Raw genomic sequence first — 13,379 nt, 5'->3', positions numbered from 1 at the left:
CCACAGAACAAGGCTAACAAAATGAGAGCATAACTCATTACCTGGAAGCAGTCGTAAGCAGGATATCCATCTTTCTGTATTATCAATGTGCACATACTTGACAGCACTGACAGCAATGACAGCACATACTGCGTTGTCATTTCCGTTTCTCTGATCTCATCACCCACCACCGTCCTCTTCACTACCATAGAGATTAGCAACAGAGCTTATGTTGCCCAACCCTTTCTCTTTGTTGCGAAGTTAGCTCTTCTAAAACCCCTCCATACACATTTCTGCCAACCAGGTTAAGTACCAGCATCAAGTGGAACTCACGTCATCTCAGCATCTGGTTCCGACCAGAAGCAATGTCACCTACAGTCTGCCACTGCTGCACGGAGGTGCGAGCATGCACAGCAGTGAAAGGGAAAACCCAGCAAGCTGAAACCCTGTGAGTAAATTATGGAAGTGGAACAAGTGTGAGCGACGAAATCAGGGAAAGACGGTGCGCATCAAATGTTGGCACTACTTGGCAAAAGCGACGGTGGCACGTGATAGGGGGTTGAAGCTTTTTCTTCTCCACGAGCCACACCTTTCATAATGTCAGTATCTTCAGTCAGTCTGCCATGAAATCATTGCTGGTGGCTCGGCCAGAGGAACACTGGCAGCAAGATTAGGAGAGTGCAAGTCTTATTACCAACTTGAACAATCCCACAGTATGTCTGTTGCTTTATTTCGTTACCTAAAGACAGGTACAGAATGAGGGTTTGATTCCCAGTGCACAGAAGTGTTTTCTGTTCCATAAGCAAAAGTGACGTATGACCTAACATGCGAGTTTCTGGCATGTCCTCCGAGATTGCAACGGCGCACACGCGCAATCTTGGAGAACACACTGCTGTGTAGTGTACAAACTGTGGCTGCTGCGGAGTGCCGCGATGAGCCCTCTGCCACTTGGGACGCTCAGCCTACTGTGTGCTCCCAACACCGCCTACGTCACCCACGAGTGGCTGGCTGACAACTTCTATGGTCACGTCACTCCCAACTTGTGGCCTCCTAGTTCTCCAGATTTAAATCTGCTCGACTATTTCGCCTGGGGTGTCGTTGAGAGAGAGAGGCCAACAAACAGTCACATAATACAAAAGACTCGCTGAAGGCCCCCATTGCTGACTCAATGGCCAACATCTCTAAGGACCACCTGATCCGTGCATGCAGCCATTTCCGAAGCCAAATTGAATCGGTTACTGCTGCGGATGGCAGATTCATTGATTAATCGTGGAAATAAACCGTAAGGGAAGTATTTCCCAACGTTTGGTGAAAATATGTTGATTTTGCAGGAGATATTCTTCCCGCCCTGAAAGCCAACATTGTGTTCTCAAATACTACCTCACGCACCCGGTATATGCCCAATGGGATGCACAATTGTAAACATGAAATAAGAAGATGGCCTCGCAGCCCACGGAACTGCTACGATGAAATCGTACGATTCTATCGCTACGATGCAATGAAATTGAATAAAACAACAAAATAATATTTGGCGTGTTCAACATGCGACTAGGCACCTGACAACGCAGCATTTAGATAGCTACCTTCTGTTCCATTGTGATGTCCTTCGTGTCTGCTTTCCACTTTGCTCGTTGCGGTTGAGCCGCACGTGGCACACAACACAGCGCTGCGTGCTCGAGGAGGTAAGCGAACTTCGCCGCGCTGGCTTGGCCGGCTCCTGGCCTCTGAGAGTGCACCGATGCCAATGCAATCTCAGAGGTCACGCCCAGCCGCCAGCCCGCGTGGCGAGTTGCAAATCGCGCGAGGGAGAAGTGAATGCACAGCCTGGGCGTGACCCCAAGATTGTGCCAGAGAGATCTCAGAGGCCAGGCCCAGCTGTGGCTGCCCGAGCGGCGCACCGCAGTGGAAGAGAGAAGCGAATGCACTAATCTTTCCCACCACCGTGCGTAACGCGGCTCGCACCGCCAGGCACGCACAAGAGAGAGGAGTCAAGGGGGAAGTGCGATAGTGAGCTGCTGCTTGTGCACAGCTACACGCGGCGGCGAGAAATACCAGTGTTGCTTGATGGCGCATTCAATGTGGGGACGCGGAAGTTTTGAACTGCAGCGGTGAACGAGTGCCAAATTCCATGGAAAGCGATGTACTCAGTGCGCAACAGTTGAGTATTTTTTGTTGTAGGAAACGAATCTAGTTCGTTATATTCAATGGCACGAAATGTAACTTCGTTAAAATGAGGTACATGAATCTCTATGGGGATTTAAAGCGGAACTTAATTTACTTCGTTATATCCTGTTTCGTCATAACGAGGTTCTACTCATTTATCACAAATTTAGCCAAAGTGAAATTTTGTTGCAGTTGGCCTTTAACCCCTGGACGAAGACAGTAGACGCACACTAGCGTGCACTCAGCGCTGGTGCTTGTCTATATATTAACTGCCATGACAAATTCCGAAAATTTTTTTGAAATGCATAGTTTGCGCCAATTTTTTTTCCTACAAAATATGATACCAGGAATGCCTATTGCCTTTCTACTGGTCTTGTTGAAAAAAAAAAGAAAAAAGACAGCAATAGTCATTGTGTATTATATTTACGTGTCGAAATTACGAGACTGCACATGTACACAAGCAAAAATTGTGGGAAGGTCACCACAAGTTAACTCTTTATCAGCACCAGAGGATGCTCATTGTGATGACGAGCCACCTCGTCTGCTACCTGCCAATGACCCGGCTATCAGGATCCCACATTTTCACAGGTGTACTCATATTTGAAGCTTTTGAACAACAAATTATGTATCTGCACTGTGCTTGAATAGAATTGTTGCTATTCAAAATGTCTTAACCTTTTGTCAAAAAGGGTCTGATTATAAATGGCTCTAAATGCCTATTTCAAAATAAAAAGGTGCTAACCTTCCTCTTAATCGCTACTGTAACACATACCAGATAACACAAACTGCAGCCAGTCAGTTCAGAAATTGGTAATATAAAATTAAGAAAAAATCACTGCCCAGTACAGATGGTTAACCGTTGAAGCTGAAACGTGCGGTCTTGGTGTTTACCACTTGGGTTAACCTTGACGGTTCATTAAAGTATTTCTCAATTATTGGTTACGTCGTTTCTTAATGAGGTTACACACACACAATCGGCTGCGACTGAGAGAACGACGTCACTGATGGTATGCCTGCAGTCTGCCGTTGTTGCTTGCGTTCGATGGCTCACGTTTGCTCGGCGGCATGATTAGCAGCATACCCCTCCATTGCCGCTTGCGATTCTCCGAAATTAAATTTCTTCAAAATCAAATCTGTCCGTTACGTAAGACATTGAATGGCTCATACCCCCGTAAACGCAGCCTCCCCAGTTAGACGACAGAAGAGAAGTGAAATTCTACGCCGGAATGATGAGCGGCAATTCAGCCAGCTGTGGAAGAAGACGACGAACACGGGAGCAGTGACACGAGCACAACCCGAGGGGCGCCAACGAGCCAGCTTGCAGAAGGCGACACTCGAGCCAATACTGGTGATGATAGTTTTCTGTGGACAGGCGACTAACAGGCACTTTTTCGATTCGGTTAGCCATATAAAGCTTCACTTTAAAAACGTTTATCCTTCGTATTGCAGTTGAGCTAAACCTGCAGGTTGAACCTGACTCTCTTTCAACAAGGCTTTATACGTAAATGAACAGTCCATAAAGCACACTCAAAGTTACCTGCCTGCAAACAGTGCCCTGTCACCAATTTATTATATATTTTTTCAGTTCTTTCGCTGTTCATTCAAGACAAAACGCGAGCTTTGCAAATTGTCATCGCTGTGTATGTTAATGTTTTAGAGCATCACAATCATAAAATTATAAGCAAGAGGCAGCGTAGCACAGTAGGAAAGGCATGGAAACCTAGCAAATGCAATGGAGGAGTGCCTCCTATTTGTGGCTGCAATGACTTGGGTGTCCAGCGAAAGAAAACATTTTCTTCCCTCTAACATCGTAATAAGCAGGTGGGGTAGCTGTTCTTAAACATGTGCCAACAAATGAGGACTGTCCCAACTACAGAAAATTTACCTGAATTTGGGGCAAAATGAAAATGAGCTTCTTGCATTGAATTCGGCCTTATCTTTTTTTTTTTTTTCACTAACGACTTTTCCCTAAAAATGGAAGTCCTTTCTACCCTTGAGATACGCTAATATTCATAAGTGTATTGCTTGTGAAAAGAATTGGGGTAACAAAGAGGCTCTATTTATAGTAGCAACTACGTGAAGCCAACAGACAATGAAACCAGGGAAAGTGTAGTGCAATGTAACTATTATTTTAAATTGAATTGTATAAGTAATTATGACTGAGGGTTTGATGAGCTTATGTTCTTAGTAAAGGGAAGCAAAAGTTGAACTGCTGCTGATGGAAGTCATACTTGCAATCTCCAGCTCCCACAGGTGGCAAGCTGTCGTTTCTTTTGCATTTCACTTTTACTATGCTTGCCGAAACATGCCTTTTCCTTATTTCTGTACTACTCAACATGGAATAAGGCCCCATATCACCTTTTATCCGTGGTATCTTAGTTTCATTTTATGCTTGCGTTATGCTAGAAATTTTGTTTTATAGCACCTTTTCTACTGACAGGGCAAAGGCATGCTACTTGTAACTACGCTTATCAGCCCGGTGTGAAGACAACAGTATTCCCACATTCTTATGCTATTTGGACAAACAACGCAAACCTAAAAATTAAAACATTATTATAATAAAAGATTAGAAACATTGCATTAAAATACAATTAGAAAAACCACTGAATCAATACTATCACTGTTTGACTCTTATTTCATCTGTCTGCAGCAAGACATATACCTACTGCTACAAACTTTACATTCTATGCCCACCAAAACCACTCAGCTTTAAGCAAAAGCAGATACTTCCAAAAGACAGAAGCAAAAGTGGTAAGTGCAACCAGCACTCGAGCAACAATGCCCAGTTTCAGCATCACTCTGCATTTGCCTACTTAGCAATTTTCATAATGGAATGCACTCACACTATCAGGACATGTGCACAACTTGTCCTGCAAAGTGCCTGGTATGCGCTAACCATACTATAAATGGGGCGATGGTGAAACCTAATGCCAGTACTGAACATTCCATGCAGGAACAATGCCTGGAGGGCAGCACGCAGTGCAGTGGCACAAACAAACAAGGACTCACTGTGTTGGGGTTGGTGAGGTTCCTCGCATCAGTTAGCCAGCTGCTGAGATGGTTGTACGTGCTGCGCCTGCAGACCCCAAGACACGAAAAACATGTGGCACTCTTCAATGTGCATTCAAGACCACAGATCCTAGCAATCAGGCAGGGGCCACTATTTTTACATAGTTCCTAATGAAATTTAGCAGACAGCTTATGAATGAATGAATAATTTCTGGAGTTTAATGTCCCAAAGCTACACTAGGGCTATGAGAGATGCTGCAGTGAAAGACTCCAAATTTATTTCAATCACGTGCGGTTCTTTAGTGTGCACCCAAATATAAGCACATGAGCATGTTGGCAGTCCGCCCCTCTTGGAATAAAGCCGCCATGGCTGGGAATCAAAACCCTTGACCTGAAGAATGCCATGGACAATGAGCAACCACATTGGGTAACACATGGCTTTTTACACTCCATGGCAAGCAAGTGGGATACATTTGCAAACACAACGATCGACCCTCAACAAAGTACAATGACACTCGACAGAAAGTAATGATGGTTACATCTCTTCATGTAAAGGCCTGACCTTTCTGTAAACCTTAAAGGGTCTGAGGAAAAAAAAAAGGAAGGGGGGGGGGAGAGGATTCTAACATTTAATAGGTTCACCACTGTGTAAGAGCTGTCATAGTTTTGCACTAAGTCATGCTGTTGGAGGCCAGACCAGCAAGCTTTGTGCTTACGTCATGTGATTAATCACCTGGTCACTTTCATTTCACAATGCGCATTCTACAAGGGATTGAGGGTCTATGAGTAAGACATCTTCGACCAGGTTTTGGGACAGCTACAGGTTATCTGCAAATTTCCATAACCAACCCTCCCGCACCTGATAAAAAATTTTAGATGCAGCAAGTTTAAACAGCATCCAAGAATTCCCTCATGTGCGTACCTTTCTGTCTGTGTCCTCCGACAGTGCTTTCAAAAATAAGCAAGTCACATGCTAAATTATGCTTTATCGTCCTGTGTTCCTGCTCTAAACAAATGACACTTGCTGCCTGTCATTCAGTGTGGGCCTAAGACATGTAGCCAGAAACTTCGTGCTCAATACCAAAACTTGGCAATCATTAAAGGGTTAATAATGAGGGAGTAGAGGGAAATACATGCCAATGATTAGTAAAATTTAAGAAAGGCTGCCTTTACACACTTTGAAGTAGCAATCGTTATGTCTTGTATAAGAGAGAGCAGCAAGCAATTAAAACTGCCACTTCTGGATTTCTAGTGCCAAAAGAGAAAAAATGGCACCGAAAAGTTCCGCTTACGAGTGAATGGGAAGCCCAATTTTGTTAGTCACAACCATATGAAGCCAACTGATAATGAAGCGAAAGGGAAATAAAAGTGGCCAAAAAAATAACTTGCCGCTGGAGGGAGCCGAACCCACAATCTCCCCATTACGCATTCTTTGCACATTGTGTGCTGTGTATGTATTAGGGTATCGGACACTGGCGTGGCCCTACAAGTGTGTGCCCGGAGGGCCTTATAGGGACTATCCATGGTGGCTAGACAAGCAATGGCATTCTTCTGGCCAGCATACGAGCATGGGCTCAATTTGGTGGTCCCATTCTGATGACGGTGGAATAGATAGAAGAGAATACAAGAACACCTATACATCAAGATTCCAATGTGCATTAAACAGCTGGTCAAAATAGGAGCTTCTGATAGCCAAGACACATTCTCGAGTATTGCCAAATTCCCACCAAATGACAAAAATGCAACAAAGTGAACATGCTGAATGAACGAATAAAAACAACAAAGAGCGCAACAATGTTGAACTCACAATGGTGTGAAAGTGACAATGGAAGAAAACAAGCACAAGACCATCTGCCACTTGTCTCATCACCTAATAACTTTACTCTTATGCAATGCTGAATTAGCACTATAATGTGACAAAGCAGGTATTAGAAAAACTATTGCCAACCAGGCCAAATTTGAGCTCACTATTAACAGCAAACCAGATTGGAGGGTTAGTACTAGTCACTTGTGGCCCGCATGTCAAATTTAGCAGCCTCCTAAATTTTCCACGAGTTCTGTAATCTGATGTAAACAAATTATTTTGAGAAAATAGGCCTCCAAATGGTCAAAACTATCAATGAACGGTCACAGAAGTGCTGCCTGCCAGCTGGTAAGCCCCTTCATGGTCAGACATCATTTTTTTTTTTAAAGATAGTGGGGCAACAGCAGTGACACGCATCACTTCCATATTACACGGAAACAAAAGTTTCTTGTGCAGCTACAGTTAGACTCAGGGGCACTGTTATATGTTTACCTATTTTTTTGTGGTTGACTTCTTAGAGATTTCAGGCCATGTTTTGTAGCAATATTAATAATAATAATAAAGCAAGCCACCTAACATTTGGCCCACGCTTCATTGTTTGCATTTCGTCATACTGCCATCAGAAAGCTGCTTTTCACTATGTTTACACGGGCACCAGCTGCAGTCTTTCTAACTTATTTTGTCACTGAATTCTCACAAAAAAGAGCTGGCTGCCTGAACTGGCATGCCTCGACAAGATCATGCACAAAGCTTCACTGTAGTACTAAAAGCTTGTTATTTAGCTATGAAGGAATATATTCCCTATGTGCCAACCTGTGAAAATTAAAATTCATAAAATTCGTGACTCAAAAAGAAAGGGGTTTACTTTTTGAGCACCTTGAAGGCCACGTTGTTTCAGTCTTCGTGTTCTACAACATAGATGGCAGCCATTATGTCAATGCAGGCGCATTTATTGGGCGCAGTCAATGGGGCATTTATTGCAGCCTATTTTCTACTATATAGACGGCAGCACTATGTCAACGCTCAAGACAATTTTTGCACCTTTCGGGAGATTTGAACAATGGCATCTGCCGTTGACAGCTCGCACGTGAGTTGCGCGTGCAAAAGAAAGCTGCTTCTAGACTGTGACTGTCCTTAGAAGTGCTAGCATGCACAAAAAACTTTCTTCGACAAAAGAACATTGCTTTGCAGAATAGCCAATTTTGAAACTGGGTAAAATAAACTTTTTTCACTCGTTTCTAACTGAACTGTTTGTGGCAATCACAAATGCATATATGTTGCATAGTGAACAGGTAAAATGAAGTTTCACACTTTAAACATAAAGCAAATTAGTTGAAAAAGCTTCAGAAGGGTTTTCGATGGCATGAAGTTTGGAAATAAGCCATGTACAGTGGAACCTGTACATGGGACACTTAGTGGAACCCTGATTATACGACTTTGAGAGGACCATGCAAAACCGTCGTATAATCCGGGCGTCGCATAATTGAAAAACTAATAATATATAAGAAACTAAGAAAAACTAAGAAGAAAAATGGGTTCAGACCGCCTGAATAAGCCCACGGCACGAACCTGGACTGCTTCCAAGAAAGGTAGATTAAATTACTTAAAAAATTACCGTATTTATTTGATTGTAACACAAGTTTTTCCTTTTCATGATTTTCGTTACTTGAACTCGACCCTCGCATTACATTCGAATAACGGCAAAACTGACCATTTTAAAACAAATATTCTAAATTCCGCTATGTTTAGCGTTACGTTGGCAACCTACAACTTCACGTCTCGATCAATCGATCGTCGCTGAAGTCTGAACTTATTTCTGGTTGCAATCGATGTTGTTTTCGCTGTACTTGTGACTTGTTATGATGCCCCAATATCCTATGGCCTTTTGCGGTTCGACTCCGTTCATTCGCGATGTTATGTTGAGGCAGCGCATTCGGTATGACGGTCGCTCCAAGAGATGAGCAATTTTCATGGCCGAGGAGCTGGGAAAGTCTGCACCGGCTCGGTGTCTCGACGTCAAGGAGTTGAAGATTGGCGTATGGCGGGACCAGCGGCAAGCCCACTTTAAATGCTAGGCCAGTCGGGTAGGCTCTGTGCAACATGAAGTGGCCTGGTACTGACCTCAAATGAAATGGTTGTGCAGTCTTTTAAGAAGTACTTGAATCTCAAACAAGCTCGGTGGCACGGAAGATGACAATTCTCGGGCGATCACTTTTGGAGATAGTTTCGCTTTCGCGAGACTCTGCTCGTCCCAGCATCCTCGAAGTATACTGCTGACAGCTCTGTTGGCGCTGATTGCGAGCTTAGGACAGCTCCAGAAACACTTGTCGGGGACGCTTTTGGTGCCGAGTCATGCGAAACTTCGCGAAAGTGAAACTATCTACGAAAGTGATGGCCAGAGAACACCGCCCAAGGAAAGCTGTCTCTTCTTCAGACGACAATTATGAGTGAAGAGAACATCTCCGAATTGCGATTCCTTAAATAAAGGTAACATTTCTTTTTCCGTTCATCTTGTGTTACATTAGCGGTTTTACTTTATTTCGCGTGACTGGAAAGTCGCCCCTCGCATTACATTTGAGTAAATATGGCATTGCACACCCGTTGTCAGCCGCCTGTAGTGTGCTTACGTGCCAGCCTGTGTTTGTTTGTTTTTTTCCGGATGGTGCCAGAGATGCGTCGCACGAGGCAGGTCAGCGTAAAATTGCGTGTAATAATCGAGGTTATTAATACCGGTTTATTATTATATATATTATAATATTAGGTTTTGCCGGGACGAAACTAGTTCGTCGTAAAATGCGGGTTATAGCATAACCAGGGGACATACGTATAACTGAGGTTCCACTATATATATATATATATATATATATATATATATATATATATATATATATATATATATATATAAAAGAAACAAGATAAGGCCACTTTTAGTATAAATAATGAAGCACGTAAGGGGTTAACAGTGGTCAAACTAGCTATGTCGCTGGAGTCAATGTTTCGACAAGGGGCCCTGACGAAGACAAGTCCCGTTGTTGAAACGTTGGCCCCAGACCGAGAAATTACTTGTTCGACCACTGTTAAGTCACTTCAAGCCTCCATCAGCCTGTGAATTGCTTGTTTGGATCTTCAAATAAAGCATTTAGTAGCCAGCCAGTGCTGTATGTGTGCACGTCTCACTTTGTCCAATTTTTCGTGCACTACCTCATGTATTGCACATGCTTGCATGTTATGCACCTTATTTGTGTTACCAAAAGTGTGCCTCCTTTTTCAAAAATTCTTGAGCCCTGACCAAAGTGGAATCCAGTGCGAGCAGTGGAGCTCACGATGCCATCCCTTGTACTCCATAGGTTTGAAGGGCGAGGACAACCCCCCTCGTCTCAAGCTCCGTAGCTTTCAGAGCCGAGAGTACCATGTGAGCTCCACTGCACACCCAAGAGCAGTAAACTCTGGTCCCCTGAATTAGTCCTACACCCCAGAGCTGTTCACACAAATGATCCGAGTGCAAGCCACAATACAACCCCAGGCACCTGGTGATGTCGTAGACCATGAGTGCTCCAGCAGCGCCACGGTAGTAGGAGCGGGTGACAGCGCGAAAGCGCTCCTGGCCAGCCGTGTCCCAGATCTGGAGCTTGATCTTTTGACCGCACACCTCAATGATGCGCGTGCCAAACTCAACACCGATGGTATGCGGGCAGTCAGCCATAAACTTCTTTTCGGTGAACTGGTGCAGAAGGCACGACTTGCCCACGCCCATGTCCCCGATTATAATGTACTTGAAGATGTAGGAGTAGTTGTATGGCCCCGCAGTCATCCTGCTGGCTGTGGTGGTGGCTGCTCAGGCTGCTACTTTTCACTTGCAATCTGTCAATCTCCCACTGGATGGGTCACCTGCAATCATTGATTGATGTGTTAGCACAGGAGAGAAAAAAACTGCACAGAATGAACAGTACACACTATTAACCAGGCATCTCAAATGTTTACTTCAGGCGACTGAATTGCTGAAAGACAAATGGGCATATATATTTTTTCTTTAGGAAGTGCAGTACAGGAAAACATTACTGTACAACACTCTTCCCCAAACAACAGTGGTGCAAGATAACATGCATCTATGAATGAAAGTATACACAGTGGATCCAAAGTTTACAGTGCTCCTATCATGTAGTGGCACTACAATTTTAGTCACAGAGCACGCTGAAGAGGAGCATAAAACTGTCTGGTGTGCGTGGCTGTAGCTTGCCCACTGCCTGAAATTTTGTCCCCATGTGTAAATCTTACTGGAAAAGGATTTCGCTCGATTTGCTCACCTAGCTAAGCAAAATGCAAGAATGATTCCATTAACAGTTCGGTTAGATTACAGGGTTTTACGTGCCGAAACCACGATCCGATGAGGCACGCCGTAGTGGGGGACTCCAGAAGAATTTGGACCACATGGGGATCTTTAACGTGCACCTAAATCTAAGTACGCCAGTATTTTTTTAATTTCGCCCCCGTCGAAATGCGGCTGCCGTGGCCGGGATTTGATCCCACGACCTCGTGCTTAGCAGCCCAACACCATAGCCACTAAGCAACCACGGCGGGTCCATTACAGTTGGCACAGAACAAAACATGGCCAGTGCATGTCTGGCTAGCATCCACAAGCAAGTCGGTTACAGGTGGGTTCTCTGCATTTATTTTTCCTCACATGCACTGCAGTGTTAAGCATAGGAATTGTATTTCAGTTTTATTAAAACACAAAATACCATAACAGTATGCCTTGCCTCAAATGTATTCAACCTCATTGATTCAAAAAGTGGGAAAATCGATAAAAAGCTGCTGTATGGTCCTTGAAATAACAACGAAGCAGGCAAATGGCTGCGTTACAAAACTTCTGCAAACCGTGCATGATGCACTCACTTATCACAAACTTTACTAAATGAGTATTAACCGTTATTTGGGTTAACAATTTGTAGTTAATTTGGTCAAACTGGTTCAGCATGAAATGTAAAAGCACTACATAATGCTCAAAAGACATGGTAAGCACATACAGAAAGTTGCATTCTTACATCTCGTTATGCTAAAAGCTTAGGCTCCAACCGATTCACTCCTTGATCGGGATTTTGCGCAGCTGCATTAAAGCAAGACCTGAAACATTTCTTTTGCAGTGCCTCAACTTCATGCTTCATAGATCTTCCTACAATAGTTTTCAGAATGCACAGCCCACAAAAAAACCCAAATTCTCATGACCTAGGTAACACAACCTGGAATCAAAGCACTGTGTGTACATAGTGCACTGATGGATTTTAAGCTGCATGTTGTGACAGCAACGAAATGAATACTTTTGTGTAGCTTCTGCATTCAAATAAATTTTGTGGGTATCTTAACTAACACTAAATATTAGAAGAACCCCAACTCAGGCAGACAAATGCACAACCTGATGCAAGGCTATAAGAATACAATATGTCGTCACTTCCAATGAAAAAGAACCAGACCGACCTTGAATATGGTCTTCATGACATTTCCACACAGACAGAGTCACAGGTATGTTACAACCTGAACTGCGCCTCATGAGAACACGTGCAGCAATTTCTACTGCGGTAAACGTGCAACTGAAAATAAACAGCTGCCGTTTTAAAATTCATGCCCTACTGAAATGACAATACTGTGAAGAGAAAGCTGCAAATGCTTCATACAACCAGACATGAAAAAACACTAAGCTGTTCCAAGATTTTTAGAAAGCTGGCGTGAACATTCATTGGCCACGTAAGTGAATGAACCTTAATGGCTACCCAACATAACTGAAACAACCCCGGCTTTCTGGTGGGCAGAATAAACTGAGTAGACTTTCTTTAGTCCTTTCAAATCGCACTCCCGTCAATATGTGGCACACCCAAAAGAAACGGATGATCGAGGCCTATAGTAGTTTCAACGTAGGTCCCCGTAAGAACTGTATGTCCCCTGAAGGGTGCACAGACTTGCCGAAGCAATGGAACTTGTAGCACCCATTCCACTATAACAAGAAACACCAATGCACTGAACATCAGTGGAAGCGACATACCTCAACACTGATAACGCTGTGCGTTTAAAAGCCTCCGAGACTGAGCAACGCTGTGCTTCTGCAACTGATTGCAATGACATGCAGTCACAACAGTTCCATGACAACTACCAGTGTAGAAAATGCTCTAGAATTGTTTTTGTTTGTCTGCTGGTAGCCAATGTGCAACTTTAAAGGGACAGACAAACCACTCAGAACATGAATTGAGATAACCCCGCTGATGGAAAGATCGTCTATCATACGGGCTAGAATGGGCCCTGTTTCTCATTAAACGTGGATTTATATTTTTAATTCTTCACTAAAAGTGTCGAAAGATTACCTTTGACGCCCCACGCGGCAAAAACATGAACGTACTTGATGATGATGATGTATGGTGTTTAATGGCGCAAGGGC

General features: G+C 43.7%; 1 protein-coding gene across 1 annotated transcript in view; it reads right to left on the bottom strand.

The window, feature by feature from the left end:
* LOC119437181 (ras-related protein Rab-14-like) overlaps nucleotides 1-10,866 on the bottom strand; it is a 61,247-nt gene extending 50,381 nt beyond the window's left edge. The window contains 2 exon segments of the mRNA XM_037704241.2: nucleotides 5,152-5,218; nucleotides 10,483-10,866. Of these exon segments, the coding sequence (XP_037560169.1) occupies nucleotides 5,152-5,218; nucleotides 10,483-10,766 (351 nt within the window). The 5' untranslated portion in view covers nucleotides 10,767-10,866.
* Nucleotides 10,867-13,379: the final 2,513 nt, after the last annotated feature.

This window comes from Dermacentor silvarum, chromosome 1 (assembly GCF_013339745.2).
Source record: "Dermacentor silvarum isolate Dsil-2018 chromosome 1, BIME_Dsil_1.4, whole genome shotgun sequence".
Lineage (NCBI taxonomy): Eukaryota > Metazoa > Arthropoda > Arachnida > Ixodida > Ixodidae > Dermacentor > Dermacentor silvarum.
The sequence above is the reverse complement of the archived record's forward strand: the minus strand, read 5'-3'. Positions and strand labels throughout refer to the sequence as shown.